We start from the raw sequence: 19,428 nt of genomic DNA, 5'->3' as shown, positions 1-19,428 counted from the left end.
GGCAGGGGGAGAAAGAGAAAAGGGAGAAAACATGGTAAACGGACATTTGTTCTTCTCTAAAAATATACTACTTAGTTATTTTCTAGCTACTGGATATCAAATATCACTATAGCATACAAGGTAGCTTAATATTGTGCCTATTGGTTAATAAAATAACCCTATAAAGCAGCAAGATTTAGCAAGCTGACCAACATCAAGGAAAGCCTCAGGTGAGGAATTTGGCATAAAATTCACCACCTGTTTCTTACTTTATTTCCTGAAAGGGATGCCCACACATGAAAATTATTAAGCAAGGGAAACACAGAACTGAGTAGTATTATCTTGGTCTGTGCTAACAGCAAAATTGGCAAATTTTTCTGAATCAGGCTACAAGGAATGAGATGGAAATTATTAATGGAAACCATAACCTCAGATCTATAATTAGGAAACTGGTAGTTAATGGAACAGATTAGTGCATGTAAGACTGACAGATAATTATTTCCTCTGTTGGAAGTAACAGAATTAGATTTTAATAATATATATAATTTTGATAGTAAATATATCTATACTTTGCATGTATATTTGCAAGCTACAAATGCAGTGATATAATATCAGTTGCCATGAGACAATTAACAATGGCATCTTTAGCTGTGAAAATGAAAATTACACTGAAATTATAATAAAACACATGGATTTGGAACAAAACAGAAAAGGCGATGTAGGTTTACATATTGCCAATAGAACTGACTGTGCCAATAATTCCATTTCCATACCCACTTAGAACAAAAATTCTCAAACAGCATGAATTTTGCTAATACCATTGAGTTGTTAAAGTATCTTCAGTGGGGTTGCACTAAGCTACTTAAATCAATAATGTGAATAGCTGAGGGTGCAGCAGATTATATAGAAACATATAGCTGAGGTTAGAGAACACTGGTTAATGAGATCAGTTACTAAAGAGGCCTTTCTTATAGTCTTCATGTAACCACAGATGATCCGGCAACAACACTGTGGGTTTTAGATCTCGATCAATCTCATGTTTTCTTTACAAGTGGCTCATCCCATTAATGTTTAAGAAACACATTTAACAGTTTTGCTGTTCACATTTATATTGTTTTTACGGCAGATTTTCAATTTTGACAACTGTAAAAATATCTGAGAGGCATGTGAAGATATGCAAACTTTATTAAGAGCTTTTGCAATAAATCAGTCAATTAAAACAAGGTAGGAAAACTAATAAAATGTGATCTCCTTATATCAGTTCGCTCTCAGTAGTTCAAGAAATAACATGGATGAGTTCATCTAACTATATACTGGCAATTTATTACCCTAACTCTGAAACCAATTATCAGACTAATGTGAGTGATTCCATTCCAATTATGAGCAACATTCTGAACAATTTCAAAATAGATTCTGGTCATTAGTGGACCAGTTAAGACAATCTTGCTGTGGTGCATTTTGCACTGAACTTGTGACCAAACTAAACCAATTTTTTTTAATTTACTATCTGCCTTTCCACACACAAAAAAACCTTTAACATTCTTTCATTAATTGGTGTGCCTGGATTCCATATCAACCTTTTTTAAAGGGCCACTCTTTACAGAACTGAAATTTCTTTGATCATGGTTCTTCAAGGTTAGGTGGAAGACGGCTGTTTGAAAAGCTTTAGTGAGTTAAATACATTTCTCCTAATTGAATGCATTCCAATGATACATTTAACATGCACAATAAAAAGTTAACATATGTTTGCAGCTGTAGAAGAAATAAAGTTTACTTCAGTGGTATAAGCTTAACCTTTCTTATGGTGCATGGAAACATGAAAGAACATCAGTAGAATTCCAATGTACATAAACAGTGTCTTAGACAGACTTCCTAATATTCAGATCCTCAAAACATTTTAGTTTATTAAGGATATTTGGAAATCAGCCACATAAAAAGTTATATTTCTGCTTTTGAAATACATTGAGTTTTATGAAAACTGTGTAAAAAGGATCTTAAAAGTCATCAGTGCTTTTGAGAGAAAAAAAAGAGATATTCCTGTAACTTGCATAAACCATGAAAAAAGCAGTTATTATATTGTTGTTGTTGTTTGTTGTTGTTGTTGTTGTTGTTATTATTGATTTTTGATTATAGTAACTCAACACTTAAAGAACATTTACAGAATTTAAAAGATGGTGTCCTACATGGAGAAAAGGGGGAAATAACACAGAAAAGCCCATTTAAATCAATGAGGGTCCTTCCAGTGACTATTTAGTGCAACCTGGGTGAGGCCTTAAAAAGTTAAGAAGAATACTCACTTATAAGGAACCAGTCCGGTTTCAGTCTAAGTGACAGTTTTTCTGTTGAATTCAGTGAGAATTACATCAGGCCTATTTTTCATGTGACGATCACAATTTGAGGGAATCAGTCTTTAGCCTGAAGAAGTGTCTGCAGTGATGGAATCTTATTCAAGATAGGTGAAATAGCCACCCAGTACCTGCATGTATCAAAGAGAAACAAAGGAGCAACGTTAGACTGCAGATCACAAAATGTTCTCTGAAGAAATTTTCTTTGAAGAAATACAACAAAATTCTGAATCTATTTTATTCACTAAGACTTTCATCTGCAATCATTCACCATGTACTCTAATGAGACAGCTGTGCTTGAGTAACAGAGTAGTAATTTTACCACTGGGGAACTTTGACTTTTGCTCTAGGGCATTGGAGTCCAACTTGCAAGCATCTGGCTGTTTGACTGATGATGAGCACAGTTATTTTTTAGGAAACCACTTGATAAACAAGTGAAACAACTATTGGCATCAAATGGCACCCTTGCTGACTACTTCTGTGCTACTTTAGGGGTCAAATGGGCATGATAGCTTGAACTTGATGATTTATCATTTCACAGTGTTATGCTGATGTCAGTCAGGTCAGTCTGCAGGTTTTGTGGTTCAAAACTGTACTTTTGCTTCCTATCTTGCCCTGCTCCGCTGACACATAACAACTGAAGTCTTGCGTCCTATCCATACGCCACTCCCATAAAGAAGGGATTAAATCATTTGCCATTATAACTGATCATTTCTACAGCTGACAGATACACCAGACATGGAATTTCAGGGTAACAGAGCAGTGGTTTAGCTTAGATTTACATTTAAATTTTAAATCTGTCTTCGGAGGCTATAGCAAAAGAATTCAGGAATGGCAGAAATACTCATTAAGATTCTAAACAAAAACTGAAAAGGCCAAATATTCTGCCACGAGATTGAAAGAAATGAATTTTTAATATGGACAAAAATGGCCTTAAAAGTGTTTATTCATAATTTAATGCATACTTTGAAAGTGATGACAAAAGAATTCTCTTGTACTTACTAGTTAATATGTTAAGTAATGGCAAAAGAGTAATCCCAAGCATACCAAACTGAGAATGGCTTCTGTAAGAGCAAAAATGAATCAGACAGTCACAAAAATTGAGGTCTATGCACAGAAGAAAAATCATGATGTTTGGCACCATTGCCCTTCTCAAAAAACAGTGAAGCTTATCCATGATGATTTAAATTTTAATTTACATGAAAAAAACTCTCAGATTTATTTTTGCTTAAATTTCCTCTTTATAAAGTAAAATGAATTCTTATCATAAGTATAGAGGGGTTTTGCCTGCAGTATAAAGAACAAGCATTTGTTTGTAATAAAAGGTGTCTACATTTCAAACAAATGTAAGAAAATATTTCTTCTAACTTTATGATTGACTATATAGATTTATATTTATTGGAATTCAGAGGTCTTAGTGGATAAGAAAATTAAAAAGATTTTTGCCAATTAAGAGATTTTTGCCAATTAATACACAGGCTTAAGAAGGTAGGGGCAGTGAAGTCACACATTCTGGGGTATAAAACAATGCTAAAGAATGAAAAAAACAGTCACTGACTGGATTAGATAATACACATCTGATGCCATTTATGCCTTCATTTTAATATCATCCCAGATGATGCAGTGGCCTCTGTTTTCAGCAAATTTGTATGGCCATTACTAATATGAATTCACTTTAATTATCTTCTTAAAACTCCCAGTCTGTCTTCACCAGAAAACAGAGTAAGGTACCGGTGATCTCAAAACATAATCTCCATAGTTTGACCAGCAGAGGATTCATGTAGGCCCCCTGAAGGATGTTGTCTATTTATTAATGCCTGCAATGTTAACAAGGTGTTGCCCTTTGCAACCTCAGCTCTCCCTAAGGGCAGAGCAAAGGGAATAAGGATCAGTCTCCTTACAACCCCTCTGGTGTGTTAAAACTTTGACAGCCCTCGAATCCTAATCAAAATTGTTAGCTTCACCATCTGGTCAATGGGATCAGGTGCCATGCAAGATTTTCTCAACTCCCATGCAGAAAATTGAATGGGTAGCTACTGAGGATGCGGTTCATTTATATGTAAACTCGAGGGTACATTATGCTCTTGCCAGACATGAATATTGTATGTTCTTTGTCCATTAGCTGTTATGAATTTGCCTGGCTGCTGCAGAGAACATTACTGATGCACTGGGGTGAATGTGCATTCCCAAGTTCTTGCTCAGCTTTCAGTTTGACTGTGCCGCCCTTGCTTCCCTCTGACTACTTGCCCAAATGGGCTTCTGCTTCCAGAAACATTAAGAATGGCTGTTCGCTGTGCAATAACCCATTCTTGCAAAGAAACCTGTCTATTAACAATTGCTGCTGGAAAAAAGTCAAGCCCTTATTTCTTATTCAACTAGAAAGGAGTCCACTTTGCTGTCATACAATTTACTAAAAAAGAACAATCTTTTGGCAAGAAATACTGATTAGACATGTTAAAAAGGGACAAAATGATTACATAATATATGTGGATATTATACTGCCTGGCATGTTACAATAAATAAGTTAGAACTAGGCATTCCTCTGGCTGAAAGCAAAGGTGCCTGGGTCATACACCAGATGGCTGTGCTGACAACCCGTCAAGGGAAAGACTACTGAAGTAACCCTATATACATTCGTTCAATCAGAAGTTTGATAGATGAGTGGCTTTCTATAACCTATTTTATTCAACTAAAAGGGTCCTTCCAGATCTTACCAGCTATAGAAAGAATTTTATCCTCTTACGGCCTGTTTCTGCTATGCAGCTAGAATTCAAAAAAGTATCATCTGCCCTGTCATGGGCCTTGTGAAACCCTTCATACATCAGCAACAGAAAGAGCAGGAGAAAGAGCCCAGAGAGAAAGGCTTGTCAGGAAGACACAGGTATGTGTGTGACACGGCAGTGCTGTAGAAATTTGGAAGACAGTTGTTATCTTTGGGCACACACAGATGGGCATGATCCCCCTTGAGGCAAAATGCTGCAGATGTAGCACATAAAAGCCAAGAACTGGGAATGTGTAAATGTGTTTCAGAGCACTTTTAGGGTTCTGTGCCTTGTTAGGCAAATTCAAGAATCTATACAAATCAGTCTGTAAGTCATGTTAGCATTTGTTCATCTGAAAAGTACCTATTTAGTAGTCTTGCTCAGTTTAAACTTATGTGTGCTTGAACAACCAAGCTGGTTTCTGTTATTTCTTACCTTCTGAGAATTTGATTTTGTTAATTTGAAAATAAGATACTAGTGAACACACAGTTGTGACTCTGACTACCTAGGTCATCTTTGGCAGACCACTTAAATTTTTGCTCCAGTTTTTGCATCCATAAATTAAAGACATTTATCTTTCAAGGATTGCTAAGCATATTGAAACAATTAATGACTTAATTTCCTAAATAAAGGAAAATTGTCCAGCCTGTGAATTGCAAGTGTTCCATCATTCCTAGTTTCCTAACTTTTGAAAAATTCATCAGGTTAACAATTAGTTAATGCTTTTGTCATAAAGGTTGCCTTTTTTCAGTGATCTATTGGGCATAGATCATATATATTAGGAACCAGAGAGTATAACCAATCTTTTTTTCTCTACTACTGCCCTTATTTCTGCAGTATGTACGTGTTTCTTTTGACACAAAGCCTGACCTTCTTCTGCATCTGATGACCAAAGAGTGGCAGCTTGAGCTCCCTAAACTTCTCATCTCTGTGCACGGGGGCCTTCAGAACTTTGAACTTCAGCCAAAACTCAAGCAAGTCTTTGGAAAAGGCCTCATTAAGGCTGCTATGACAACTGGAGCGTGGATATTCACTGGAGGAGTAAACACAGGTAACAGCAACATTGAAATGAAAGCACAGTGGCATCTAGGAGATTTCATCACAGTAAAAAATTAGGACTGATGAGATTAAGAAGCCATTCCATGTTTTATTTTATTAGTGTTGGCTGTAGTATGTGCAAACAAGAAAATGCCAAGTTCATACCAGCCTGGCAGCTACCAGGGAATAAAAGGTTTGCTAAAGCATGAAAAGCACACCGGGGAGCTGAAAATAAAGCTTCCTGTGAGGGAATTATATTAGTATATTGCCAGTGAAGACTTTATAAGATCAACAGTAAGCTGCAGGGAGGGACTACTAACCAGAAACCAAAGAAGTCAAACTCTTATTACCTAAAATGGAAAATATTTTCATGGAGAAAAGACCTTTATTTTATCTTATAAGATGATCTGAAATATGAAAGGAAAAAAGGTTCTGTTTTGTGGATGTGGTGGAAAACTTTATTGTGAATAAGTATCACTTTTTCCTTTCTTGTAGACAGCTTGACCTAATTTTTTTCTATTACCCCTGCAGCAAGAGCAGGAACATTGTCGTTTCTATTCAAAGTTAAGAACATCTGTAACATACCATATGGATGTCCTAATGACCCAAGATAGCAGCTGGCCCAGCTCTGCTGGGAGACAGCATGTAGGTTTTGGGAATAAACTGCAAAACATAGTTCCACAGATAAAAAAGATTGGGCAGTGGCTTCCCAGTTACCCTCCCTGAAGGAGGCAGAAAGGAGGAGAGAGTCAGGGAAAAGTCAAAGTGTTCTCCTAGAGATAAATGCAAAAAGTTTTGAGCTAGGACATGTACTTGTAAATTCTTATGTCATTCTCATTTGCTGCAGTAACAAAGCTATAATTTATTACTTTACTAATCCCACGGAGTGTATCTTCTTACTGTCTATGGAGAACATTGTAATCACTCTATCATGTATTAATTTTAGTGCATTGTGGATCAACTCCTACATATTTGAATATGAACGCTTAATAGGATTCTTGGGCATTTTAGTTTCCAGAGCATATCAAATTTAAAACAATATTCAGTTTTATCACAGCAGCAATACAAATAACAAAGAAGAGGCATAGCTTCTGGAGTATTAGATAGGTAAATAGACAGACTCACATGTATGTAATATTCCCCACATCTCTGCATAACAAGGAAGAAAATCAAGTTATCTGTTGACCTGTGTACTGTGGTGATAATAGTTGTGTTATTTGCCAGATACTCTTGTAGTGACGATGGCAAAGACAGACATAAATTTTAAGTTAAAAGCACATCAGAAAACTGTAGATATTGTACACTCATTGCAGTGAATTACCACAAGAACTGTAGAAATCAAACTGCAGAAATTTTGTAAACAAGGACTGACTACAACATTTGCATTTGGCAAATGCACAACTGCTTCATACCATTTTTCAAATCATCATAGTTGCAAATGCAAAAACAATACAAATGAACCAAAAAAGTCAACATAATCACTGTTAAAAAAGATGTTTTTTTCATTTAATCAAAAATTACCTAGACAAAAAAATGAAGTTGAAGTTGCCCTGTGTTATTTTAAAAACATATAATTCCAGAAGCAGTTCTGCATTATCAGTTACCTCTTATTGCTGTTTTTGATTTCTGGAGCAAAGCAGCTGATTGCTCTGGGGCTAGGTTTGCAAACTGTGTTGGTGAAAATTACATGTTTTATCTCTATGTGAAACTGTACAAATTGAGAATTTCTGAGTACAGTCTGATCTATTGATGATGAATTTTTAAATCAGATTTCTCTTAAGGAAAAATAAAATTGAAAAATCCTGAAATACTGCTCTTGGACTGAGAATCAGTGATGTGACAGGGATGGTGCTATACCTGGCTATAACCATGACTGTTAAATGACTTAAACAAGTTGTTCTGAATATTCATGTCATGCCAAAAGTTGTTTATTCTAAATAGCAGAAGTTTTTGCAGTCCGCATAGATTTTCTGCTTTGAATCCTTTGGGTTGCTGGATCATAGCTTAATTCATAGCTGATTGCAGGTACAGAGGTTTTTTTCCCCTTTTCCACCACAGGAAGGAAATTAGACTCCAGGACTTAGAGGATTTGTTAGGTTGTGGGATTTTTTATTACATGGTTCATTTACGGTGCAGAAAAACTACAGCTAAAATCACATCTATTGTGTGACTGTTGTAATTCCAATCCAGCCATCTTGAAACTGTGGAATCTGAACAAGAAGCAAACACAGAAACTGAGTAACAGATAACATCCGCAGCAAATCCACAGGTCTGCTTCAGTGCAGCCACATCACAAAAATAGTTATTGATACACAGGTAAAAAAATTGTTTTATGAAAACGAAGGAGCAATGGCACTTGTCTTCCTCACAGAGATACCACTGAAATACTGACAAAGCTGGCCTAAAGCATACAAGGAGCATTATCAGAAAGCACTTGGAAGAGAGCTGGGGAGCAGTCATTCTCTCTGTACTAATTTCTGTTTTCTCACTGATGCCTGGGGGGTTTTCTAATACTCTGCTGGAAGCTATCTCAGATGACTGAGTTTGTTTGGAAAGAATGGTAGAATAGCTCACCACAGAGTAGTGTAATGATGTTTTCACATTTCCATCCTTTAATCAGACAGAAGTGAACATTTGTGTGCAAGCTACACTTTTGGGGAGGTTTGGGGTTTTTCTTCCAATTCCTGTGCTTCTTTCTATGCTTGGGAAGGATACAAATGCTTGCACACACGTATGCAAGTGTGTTTGTGAACACAAGTGCAGATAAACAAGTTACAGTCAGCTGCCAGTATTTCCATTCTTATTTCTAAAGCTGTGTAATCTTTTTCTTGCTACTTAATTTAATATTTTTAGATTAGATAAAATGGACTTACAGCATTATTGTAATAATAATCAATAGGAATATATTCATAGCTTTACTTAATTGTAAGTATATGCATAGGTGTTCCCTAAAGAAGAATTCTATACTAAATCCATACCACAATAAACAAAAAGGACATAATTATGAATTTCTATTTTATGCTGTTTCTTTCCCAGGAGTCATTCGACATGTTGGAGATGCACTGAAAGATCATGCCTCAAAATCTCGAGGGAAGATCTGCACCATTGGTATAGCTCCCTGGGGGATTGTGGAAAATCAAGAGGATCTGATTGGCAAAGATGTAAGCCCTATATGGACATAGATCACCTCCAATATATATAAATCTTCCAGTTATTTTTCCTTTCCTCTCCATCCCTCACTTAACAATTCCTCATAGCATTAATGTCTGCAGCAAAAAATCAATACATACACAGGTTTTCCATTATGATTGATAGCAGTTTTGACATGGTAACAATAAAAATGACTTCACTGTATGTTCTTTAAAAATAAATTATAAAGAAATTTCATTAAATGCTATTCTTGAAAATATATTAAAGTTTCATCCTTAGAACACTATGAACCCTGAAAAGTGCCTAAGAAAACACTGATTGAAAAGCTTGAAGTCTGATTTAATTTGAAACAATACTATGATGCATTGGTTAAATTCAGAATTGCAGACTGTACCCCTTATAATATATTCCATCCTATACATTTTTATTACTGCGATTGTGAAGAGTCTTATAAATGTATTGGACTGAGATCAGACCTCAAAGAATCATTATCAGTCGCCTTCACATCATTCTTCTCTTTTAAACCTACACTGCCACTCAGAAAGATTAACCCCCCAATTTTAAATACATTAATATTTTACTTACACTGGTTATATGTTATCTGAAGCTTTTCTGAGCCCTTTTTTTTCCTCACCTCTGGTTTATTCCCAAGCAATCTGCCTGAGAACCAGTGGCTAACTTTGAGTGGAGAAGAGATATAGTCTTCATTGTGCATAATGAACGTTTTTCTTGTCTACATTACTCTAAACCATTCTTCTCTGTATGTTCGTCCATTAGCAAGTGGGGGAGGGGAAGGAGATTCAATTATCAGTTAGGTCAGAAGGAATTACGATGAGTATGAAGAAATTGATCCAACTGGAACTCATTGCAATTTACTATTAAAGTATAGCCATTAGGGGGAATTTTATTAGCATGGTTTTTTGTACTCTAATACCACCAGCGCTTGTATAATAGGGTTACCAATATATACAAACAAGAAGGGTGGGACTCTGCAGCAGTAATTCTGAGTCACTAATGAACTCTTCTCAGATGCAGTGCAAAAGCTGACTAGCAGAAATAGCTAATCACAAAGATGACGTGCATGTTGTTAAAGTAGTGTAACACACACATCAATTTCAAATAAGTCTTTACTGACTATGCATGGAGTTCTGGAAGCATTGCAAGAAGAAAGAAGGCAAGAAAGGACATCAAATTAGTCGTGAATTTGGGGACATTGTTATTCCTCCATTAGTTATTTGCACCCGCTGGAAAGCTACCTACCTCTGTTCTCAGCAAGTCACCACCTGTTAAAGGGGCTCTGGAGCCTTCTTTTACAGAAAGAACTGAAGAAAGGAGTTGGTTTCCCAGCTGTTCCAGCCAACTGGAACAGCATCCCCTGATTTCTGATTTCTCTAAGAGACATTTTCCTCTAAATATCTTTCCAATTTAACAGGAAACCAAGAAGTTGTATGCTATTTTTTTTTTTTTTTTTAAAGCTTTCTGGTAAGTCAGAAAAGGTTAATACTTAGTCTGATCATCAGACAGAAAGTGACAAAAGTTTGAAAAACAATAAAGAAAACAAATTTGTGTAGTCTTCCATTAATGCAGCCACAATTATATCAGTAGGATTACAATTACAGGGTCATCAGTAAGGACAAAAATATTTCCAAAATGTGTCTGTGATAGAAAAAATTGAAACTCTTCCTCCGAACCTCCTGGCACCTAATATTTTCATAAAATGATTGACCAACAGCATGATGCAATGCTGAAGCACTTCTGGTTTTATACATCTCTAATGCACATGTAATGATATTGCTTTATGCTTACTGATTTCATCTTCCATTTTATTGCCTAGTCAGGCTGCTTTATGAAGACTTTCTTTAACTCTTCATAGTCCACTGAAATATCTGTAAGCTTTTCACACTCTTATTAACCCAAATCCCTTACAACTGTGTTGAACAGAACATGACCCAGCTTGAGGTAGGCCACTTATGTCACTAAATCTTCTTAGTAAAACTCAGCCTGCAAAAATTAACTTTTCCATCTTACTGTTTTCCCTCCCTTCCCCTCAGCTTTCCCCAGTTACTAATCCCTCAAAGGACTTTCCCTCTGATCCAATGTGTGCAGTTTCTTTGGAAGCATTTGATGAGGAAGCTTTTTGAAGGCTTTTTGAAAATCAAAGTGTACTATATTGACTGGCTCATTAGAGGTGAATGCTGTGAAATGAACCAAGAAGGGGAAATATAAATAGTACCATAAGCATGTAAAATGAATCATCATTAAGCAAGAAAAAAAGGCCACAAAGGATTATGCAGGGGTGGGAAAAAGTCAACCAATAGTAAAAGGCCTGTCGAACTCTGGCATCCATGTGGCTTTATGCCTACATGCACTATGTCTAGCTAACTTATGATCAGAACTGAAGAGTTCTCAAAACATACCCTTCCAGCATCAGATAGATACAGAAAATTGTCTTAGTCATGGGATCTGGGGAGGGGGAGAGTGGGGGCGGAGTTATTTCCATTGCACATGCCCCAGTGCATGTTGCCTTCCTGTGCCTCGTGGCAAGTTAGGCATGCTCAGCAGAGCTGTGCCTCTGCTAATGCTCCAGCCCTTGTCTGGCCTGTATGGATCTTGAAGTCATAGCTGAGGAGTTTTATTACATTTAACAGTCCATCCAAATCAATCAGGTCTTGGGAATCCCAAGCGTTTTCCTCAGAGCCGTAAAGACAACTGGCCAAGTTAAGCAAGATATTACTGTTGTTTGCTATATGTTTTATTGTGATGGTTAAAGATCCCTAAAGAGACTTGTCTTACTCCAGTACTGTAAAAGCAATATAGCAGAAAATAGTGCCCCTCTTAACACACTTAGATTCTAATCTAAAAACAAAGCACACAAGGGAAAGGTAGTTAGTTGCTTTATTTCCAATTTTCTGATAGAAGAACTGAGAAAGTATGGTGGCTTGCTCAGTCTTGTAGGAAACTTGGATTATAAACAAGTTTCTCCCTACATACCGAGCCATTCTTCCTTTTAAAGGAGTGCACTTTGTGAGTCTCTGTAGCATGCACATCTTTTCTTTCATAGTCTGTTCAGTCCACATTTGGGTTAATTCCTAGTCATCTCAGAAAGGACAGTGCCTGGATTACAAAGAGAACACTGATTTTATTACTTTCTTTTTGCTCAATGAAATCATTTAAATAAGTTTCATTTTTAGTCCAAAGAAGCTAGTATTTGAGACTTAAATCAAAACATGTTGTTATTGTGAGACTCAGTGAAAAGGACATTGCCAGCATACTGTGATATGTCATTGATCAGTCAAGATGCTGTAGTATATAACCTACTAAATTAGATAAAATGCATTTTTTTAGTAATTAAAGTTTTGAGGGGAAAAAAAAAATTTTCTTACTGAACTAATTGAAACTAAAATTGACCCTCTGTGCTGCTCTCCTGAATCACTACAAAACCCACGACACCAACTCTTCCATGCCTGCTATAAAAATCCTTCCATAACTGGATCCAGCAGGTTGACATAAGGAGAAATTCCTAAATTGTCTCAAAATTTCTTGGGTTTTATTTGTCTCCCTTAGAGTACTGCTATAGCCGTGGATTGTAGTGTGTTTCTCTCCTATACTACTTTCATTGATCTTTCAATTACACTCAACAATTAGAGTATGGCAAAATTGAAGCTCAGCAGAAATTTTGGAAAAACTAAAATACTTATTAATTTTAACAATGGCTTTAGCCAGTGAAAAGGAAGCATCAGTGGTTGGCTTTTATCATTTAGTGCAACAAAATGCACAACCCAAAATATAAGCCTACTTTGTAGACTTGTGCATAAACAGATAAAAGTGCTACATAAAAGTAAAAAGTGTTATCAGAAAGAAAACGTTTGTTATATATTATATGTATTTTTTATATATATATATATATATCAACCCCTTTCATGCACTCCGTGTTCCAGAATAAATTATACTTTTTACTTCCTAGAACTCTAATTTTGGAAGCACGATCGTTGCCAGTTGTAGATGTTCTTTATGGACTTCACTAATAACAGATGCCTGTTCTTTTGTACTGCTCAGAATATTCAGAAAAAAATAAATTTGATAAAACTCAAGCAATGAGTATACTGCTACTTGAAACCTACTCTCCTATACAGCTGAAAGCATAAAAATATGGAGCAAATATTGTCCCTTTTTATATAAAAGCTAAATTTATATTTCACTAAACATATGTTGAATCCAAACATCCTTAGATATTTCTTGTGTTAAAAAATAAAGCCTGGCTTTCTCAGTCTGTTTCTAGATAATGCTTCTGATTTATCAGAGACTGCTGTTTCAGAGTAACCAATTTTTATATTAGTGCAGGTGCTGAATTTTATAACTATAACTGGAGGTAAGAACATGTCATTAGCAAAGTTTTCTCTGGGATGCTCAAACGGTACTCACAACAGAACTCTGCAGTCTTGCACTACTTGCTCAGTTATATCTTCAGCTTTTTTCAGTATTGATTTGGATGGTGGAATAGGGAGGAAATTTAAAAGCTGGAAGATTGTATGCACTTCAGAGGGCAGGGTCACAACGGAGAAGTTAGAAGTCAGCCTCTCATGGAGCAGGTGCTAGCATGAACTTCTGAAAATCCCTGGACAATAACAGACTAGACTTCTTCAGGAAAGGTGGGGACCTTCCATGTTGTAGTGGGTCACTAGATAATTGTTAATAGTTAACAACTTGATTACATCATAACTCAACGCTGTTTCAGAAAGATGAGTATTATGCTGGAATTTAGTGACAGGACTGATACACAGCTTTGGGAATCATTCATTTTTATGGCACTGGGCACAGGTGAGGCCAATGTCTAGTTATAAGACAAGTCAAGGAAATAAGAGCAAACAGGAGGTGCAGAAAACATAACCAATGAAGAAAGCATAAAGCTTAAAGAACTGGAATTCTTTACTATATATTACAGCTGAACTAACTAAGAAGGCTTATTTTCATCAACGCACCAAGTCCTGCACACTCCCTTCTCCCTGATACCATCAGTAAATGCATTATAAAGGACTTCACTCTGCCAGTACCAAGTCCCCTTCATTTTCAGAATACCACCTACCTCCCTGAGACTACCAAAGGTTATCCAAACCAGAAAACGTGTGCATTGAAGAATTAGCATTGCCTTAGAATTAGTGTCTCCTTACCATTCTTGTATATGAAAAAGAATCATATAGCTGTCAAGCTTGATAAGTATGTAGCCAGAACTCACCACTTTAAACCACGGTCTTTAAAACACATTCCAGTGAGTCTTGTCAGAAAGACCAGCGTTCATATTACCCGCTCTGTGTGTGTGAACCAGACAACACGTACATCAGACTGTCAAGATGGGCTACATGTTTCCTTTTCGTTCTTTCACAGTAATCTGAATAACAACGTTAGCTTATAGCATGAGACTGCTTCCTTCTGTCTCTCATACTTCTTTGTTTTTACAGTGTCAGAAAGATTATATTTTGCTTTAATTATTTTCTGCAGGTTTCAGAATAATGATAAAAGTTACAAATCTCAGGCAACTAATTAGTAAGTGTTTATTACTTCATTGTTGTTGGATTTGTTGTTACCAATTTTGACTTGGTTTTGGTAGATATTTTGCAATTATCCTTCCAGAAAGATGTTATTCTTTGAGAATAAATTGAATTGATGGGGGAAAAAAGATTACAAATAACCATAAATAGTTCACAAGTTTGTTTCATTGTAACTTTTATCCAGTGTCAAAGCATCAGAGCCCCCTTGCAGGGCCGGTCAAGAAATAATTGCTCTAAGGAAAGGTGTAAGAAAAAGAGATTCAGTTCTCTCATTGCAAACTACAAGGTGGGAAGCATGCCTGGGGTGAAGCTGGGGACTGGCATATTTGTAGCATATATGGAGAATTTGAGCCATTATGCTTCCAGGATCCTCTAAATTAAACCAGGAACTACTCTATTCCCTGGTGTACCCCAGAACAGTGAGGCTGCAGAGGAGGCTTAACGTGAACAACAGCTACTACCTTTTGAAAAGCAAAGCACGCATCTCTCTCTTTTTCTGCCACTACTCTGATTACACTAAGTTTGTTGTAAATTCTTTGCCTTCACGAGACTGCTCAGATTCAGGCGTTGGATCACATGACACATGCATGTTCATTGTCCATGGTGGGTTACCCTGAGCAATTTTTCAAGTGCTGTCCCTATGTTGAAAGTCATGTTCCCACAGGGAATGTAAACAGAGTATAACAGTGCTTTTACTTCAAGCTTGCTGCCACCTCAGGGTGCAAAGGCAACTGCTGAGGTTAGCCCAGCTCCTCACCTATTGGCAGAATGCTGCCCTCAGCCCACGCAGCGTGAGTACTGCTTCACAGCATGGCTGCTGTCACATTCATTAACCTATATTTACAGGGGTGTCTTAAGCATAAACACTTCCTTTCAACTCTGCAGAGGAAGATGCCAGGGGACATTATTCCCTCTTCTCAATGCAGAAAGAGGGTGGGAAGACATTAAAGCCAAAGTTTTCCCAACCTTTTAACTTGCCTGTAAAATGTAAGGGATTAAAAAGAACAAAGGAATGGGAACTGCAAGAGTGAGAAATTGAAAATCTGCTGAGTGTTGTGGAAAAGCAATTCACCTCAAGGCAATAGCCTCAAAGCCTAGGATTTTCTTGCTGTCCTGAAGATTTTGCTTATCCTTTAATCAGGAAAAGAGTCTGACAGTGTGGTTTGTGAAATTTATTATTACAAAAAAAAGTATTTCAGCTGTTGAACTGTGCATGCTGTGAACAGTTCAATTGAAAATAATTGTATTCTCATTTTCACATCTATAAAATTTATTAATAATAAGATTCACCTTGCAGCTAAACAGCAGACACAGAACCAAAGCATAGCCTTTTAATCTGCCCTGCAGCAGCATTACTAAGTCAATGTGTGGAGCCTTTGGTGCTGCAGCTCATTAGAACTGCAGATCAAGCTGTCACTGTTAGAAAGTTTTGAGCTGTGGCTCTCGGGGACAAACCACAAGTTGTCAGTAGAATTGCATGCACAGCAGCTTGTAATCATACAATGAATGGGCAACTCAAGTCATTCCTCTTCTATCAGATCTTGCTGGCCTGTGCCCTCTATATATTGAGAGATGGGGCAGGTATCAGTTTAAAAAATCTGTAACTGTTTTAGTTTGGTTTTGTTTGATTCTTAGGTGTGTGAGAAAGAACCTTCTTTTTCTTTCTGACTGTGGCATGGGATGCATGGTTTCTGTGTCTGTAGAAGCTGGTTAATGAATGTGTTCCAGCAGCATATTGATATCTGTTAAGCTATATGTGCCTGTAGAATAAACGTTTTATGAATGCGGTACCGAAAGAAACAGTATAAAAGACACTTGAACCAAAGCTATCTCCTGTTCTCACAGTGGAGTGCACTGCTTTGCTGTTGGCCAGCTGCCCTCTTGGGCTTCTCAGACCTATTTCCTCCCTTTTGCGGGATGAACAGCTTACAGAGTACCCTCTGTGTGACAGCTTATAACAGCAAAAGAAGTCTGTGAGTTTCCCCTTGACATCCAAGAGTTGACCAAAGCGCTGCAAACATTCATAAAGGAAAATAATAGAGAAAGATATCTCTGGCCAAAGAATTACTAACACATATTATTTATAAAGAATTATGTCTCAATTAGATAGCTCTTTAGAATAACAAAAAGGGAGAGAAGATTAGGAAGAAATTAGTAGGTTAATATATTTCTGTCTGCAAGCATTTTTGTCAAAACATGTGTCCACTTTTGTGCATTAAAAAGGACAAAATTTTGTTAGATTTGCAAAATGAACAATGCCAGAGCTGTGAAGAAAATTCCTTGCAGATGAAGCATAGCCCAGCCAAGTTTTGTAACAAGTCACTTCAGCATTTCTTCAGCTAGGACTTCATTTTACAGATTTTTAGTTTTGTCTTTCTAAAAAGACAAGACATACGTAACCAATGCAGGGAACAGTATTTCTAGCAAAATGTTTTTGAATGATGAGCCAGGATCCCTCAACACAACACCAATTCTTTTGCCACATCAGTGTAGTCTTACTTATGTCACTGGAGACCCACCAAAGTAGCTGACAGCCACATGTGACCCAGTGCTATTATTTGGTCTGTCTGGAGGCTATGAGTGGGATAACTCTGCAACAATTTTCTCTGTCTGCAGAAGAGTTTCTCTTGATGAAAACAAATCAAAAGAAGTGTAGCAAACTCCCCACTGAATGGAGACTTTCTAAAGCTGTTGTTGAATGCAAGCAACTGCCTTTGTACTATTCTAAGAATGGGCCAATAGTTTTTTCCAAGGAAATTGAAAATGTGGTGTAATATCGTGTGTACACCTCTCCAAGAGTGGAACTCACCTGTATTGGTGTGTCTGCAGAGGACCTCCTGTGCTGGTGGCTCTGAATGAGCTAGAACAGGGGGCACAGTGCTGGGTGGGGTCCATGAAGAAAGAATCAAAGATTTCGATCAGATGAGGTGAGGATTTATGGCAACGTTATTGAAAGACAGCAGGAGACAGGGTATACAGTGTGTGTGTGTAGTCACACAGACCTTTGGAGGACTGACCATTAGCTGGACTTAACATTAAAACAGTGGCCATTGATGCTATTGAAAGAGATTACCATGGAAAACCCTTTAAGCAGTGTCTGTGTCTAAAAGGTCAGTGTTTACAAGAGGTGGCCACACTGGTTTAAGTGCTAAGGTTATTTTCTACTTTAGACATAGAAGACAGCAGTGCTCAACTGCAATATTTCACACAATTTTGTGTTTGGTTTTTTTTCTTTTGGATCATCTTGTCAGCTGGTATCTTATAATTGATTTAGTTCAGAGGGTCTTTTCTGTTTAGTACTTTTTTTTTTCCTCTGTCTCTAAAATGCAGGTGGTCCGACCATACCAGACGATGTCGAATCCCATGAGTAAGTTGACAGTGCTCAACAGTATGCATTCTCATTTTATTTTGGCTGACAATGGCACTACTGGTAAATATGGAGCAGAGGTGAAACTTCGTAGACAGCTGGAAAAGCACATTTCACTTCAGAAGATAAATACAAGTGAGTAACATTTTGCTTGTATTGTTTTATAATTGTAGTTATATCAAAGACACTATGAGTATAAATAGGCAATAAGGTCTGTCTATTTTGGGGAGTAGTTCTACTGCCTAAAATGGTTAGCATGAGCTAATAAAAGCAAATAATGATGAACAAAGAAAATAAAATGTGATTTTAGAGTACTGTGGGAAAGGGTACAGCACAGATAGCTGAATTTGTTTCTGATAAGTTTCAAATAATATTTGTCAAGGCTCTTCAGGTTCAACTTAGGTCTTTGGTACCCCCATCTCCTTAAAACTATATACAGTTCTGGTCCCTTTGTTTTGTAAACAATACAGTGGAATTAGTAAAGGTAGAGAAAAGGGTGACAAAAAATAAGGAAGAACTTTTTACGATAAAGACTTTTCAGGTTGGAAGAGAGATGACTGAGGTGTATAGACATATACAAAATCCTGCATGGTTGTGGGAGAAATAACTGGACAACTCAAGCAGTCCCAGAGCCATTGATATTTAGAGGCAGAGATAGTATCCCGTAGAAATGTTACTATATGTTTGCACTATGTTTATTGATTTTTCTTAGGCAGCTGTCATTAGCCACAGTCAGAGGCAGAATATGAGGTTAGATGGTCCTTTCACCTCAACTTTTACAATCATGATGATACATTCCACATTATAATCAGACTGAAGCCCCAGTTTTTCTCTCAAAGTTGTTGGTTTTTTCCTTCTATAATCAGGTACTACTTTCCTACATAAAATGAAAAGTAAATAGTCACCTAAGTAAGCACTTATGCTTGGAAAAAATAAACCTCAATATTAGTATTATTATTTCTGTAGTGTATAGATGCTTAATTTAGATGGGGAGTTAATTTCTTTCTAGTTATTTTGGATTTTTTTTTTTTTGCTTCTGTTTACAATCATTTAGTTTTTAGAAACTTAGTTCTATCAAAAAAAAAAAAAGATCAGCTCTAGAAATTGAACCTAGGCCATATATAGGGAAGAAATCTTCCTTTGGATATTAGCCAGACAGGAATTTTTTTAATCTCACAAACAAACCTCAGTGTTGTACCTGCATAAGCTACCTTAGGGATGAAAACAGAACTCATTTTTCA

The 19,428-nt window shown here is 36.8% G+C and overlaps 1 protein-coding gene across 1 annotated transcript in view; it reads left to right on the top strand.

Moving 5' to 3' along the window:
* Nucleotides 1–19,428, top strand: part of TRPM3 (transient receptor potential cation channel subfamily M member 3) — a 282,091-nt gene that overhangs the window by 144,014 nt on the left and 118,649 nt on the right. The window contains exons 4-6 of the mRNA XM_019473648.1: nucleotides 5,924–6,137; nucleotides 9,161–9,285; nucleotides 18,151–18,322. Of these exons, the coding sequence (XP_019329193.1) occupies nucleotides 5,924–6,137; nucleotides 9,161–9,285; nucleotides 18,151–18,322 (511 nt within the window). The remainder of the gene's footprint in view (nucleotides 1–5,923; nucleotides 6,138–9,160; nucleotides 9,286–18,150; nucleotides 18,323–19,428) is intronic.

This window comes from Aptenodytes forsteri, unplaced genomic scaffold, assembly GCF_000699145.1.
Source record: "Aptenodytes forsteri isolate BGI_AS27 unplaced genomic scaffold, ASM69914v1 Scaffold151, whole genome shotgun sequence".
Classification (NCBI taxonomy): Eukaryota; Metazoa; Chordata; class Aves; order Sphenisciformes; family Spheniscidae; genus Aptenodytes; species Aptenodytes forsteri.
Note: the sequence above shows the minus strand (reverse complement) of the source record. Positions and strands in the feature narration are given on the sequence as shown.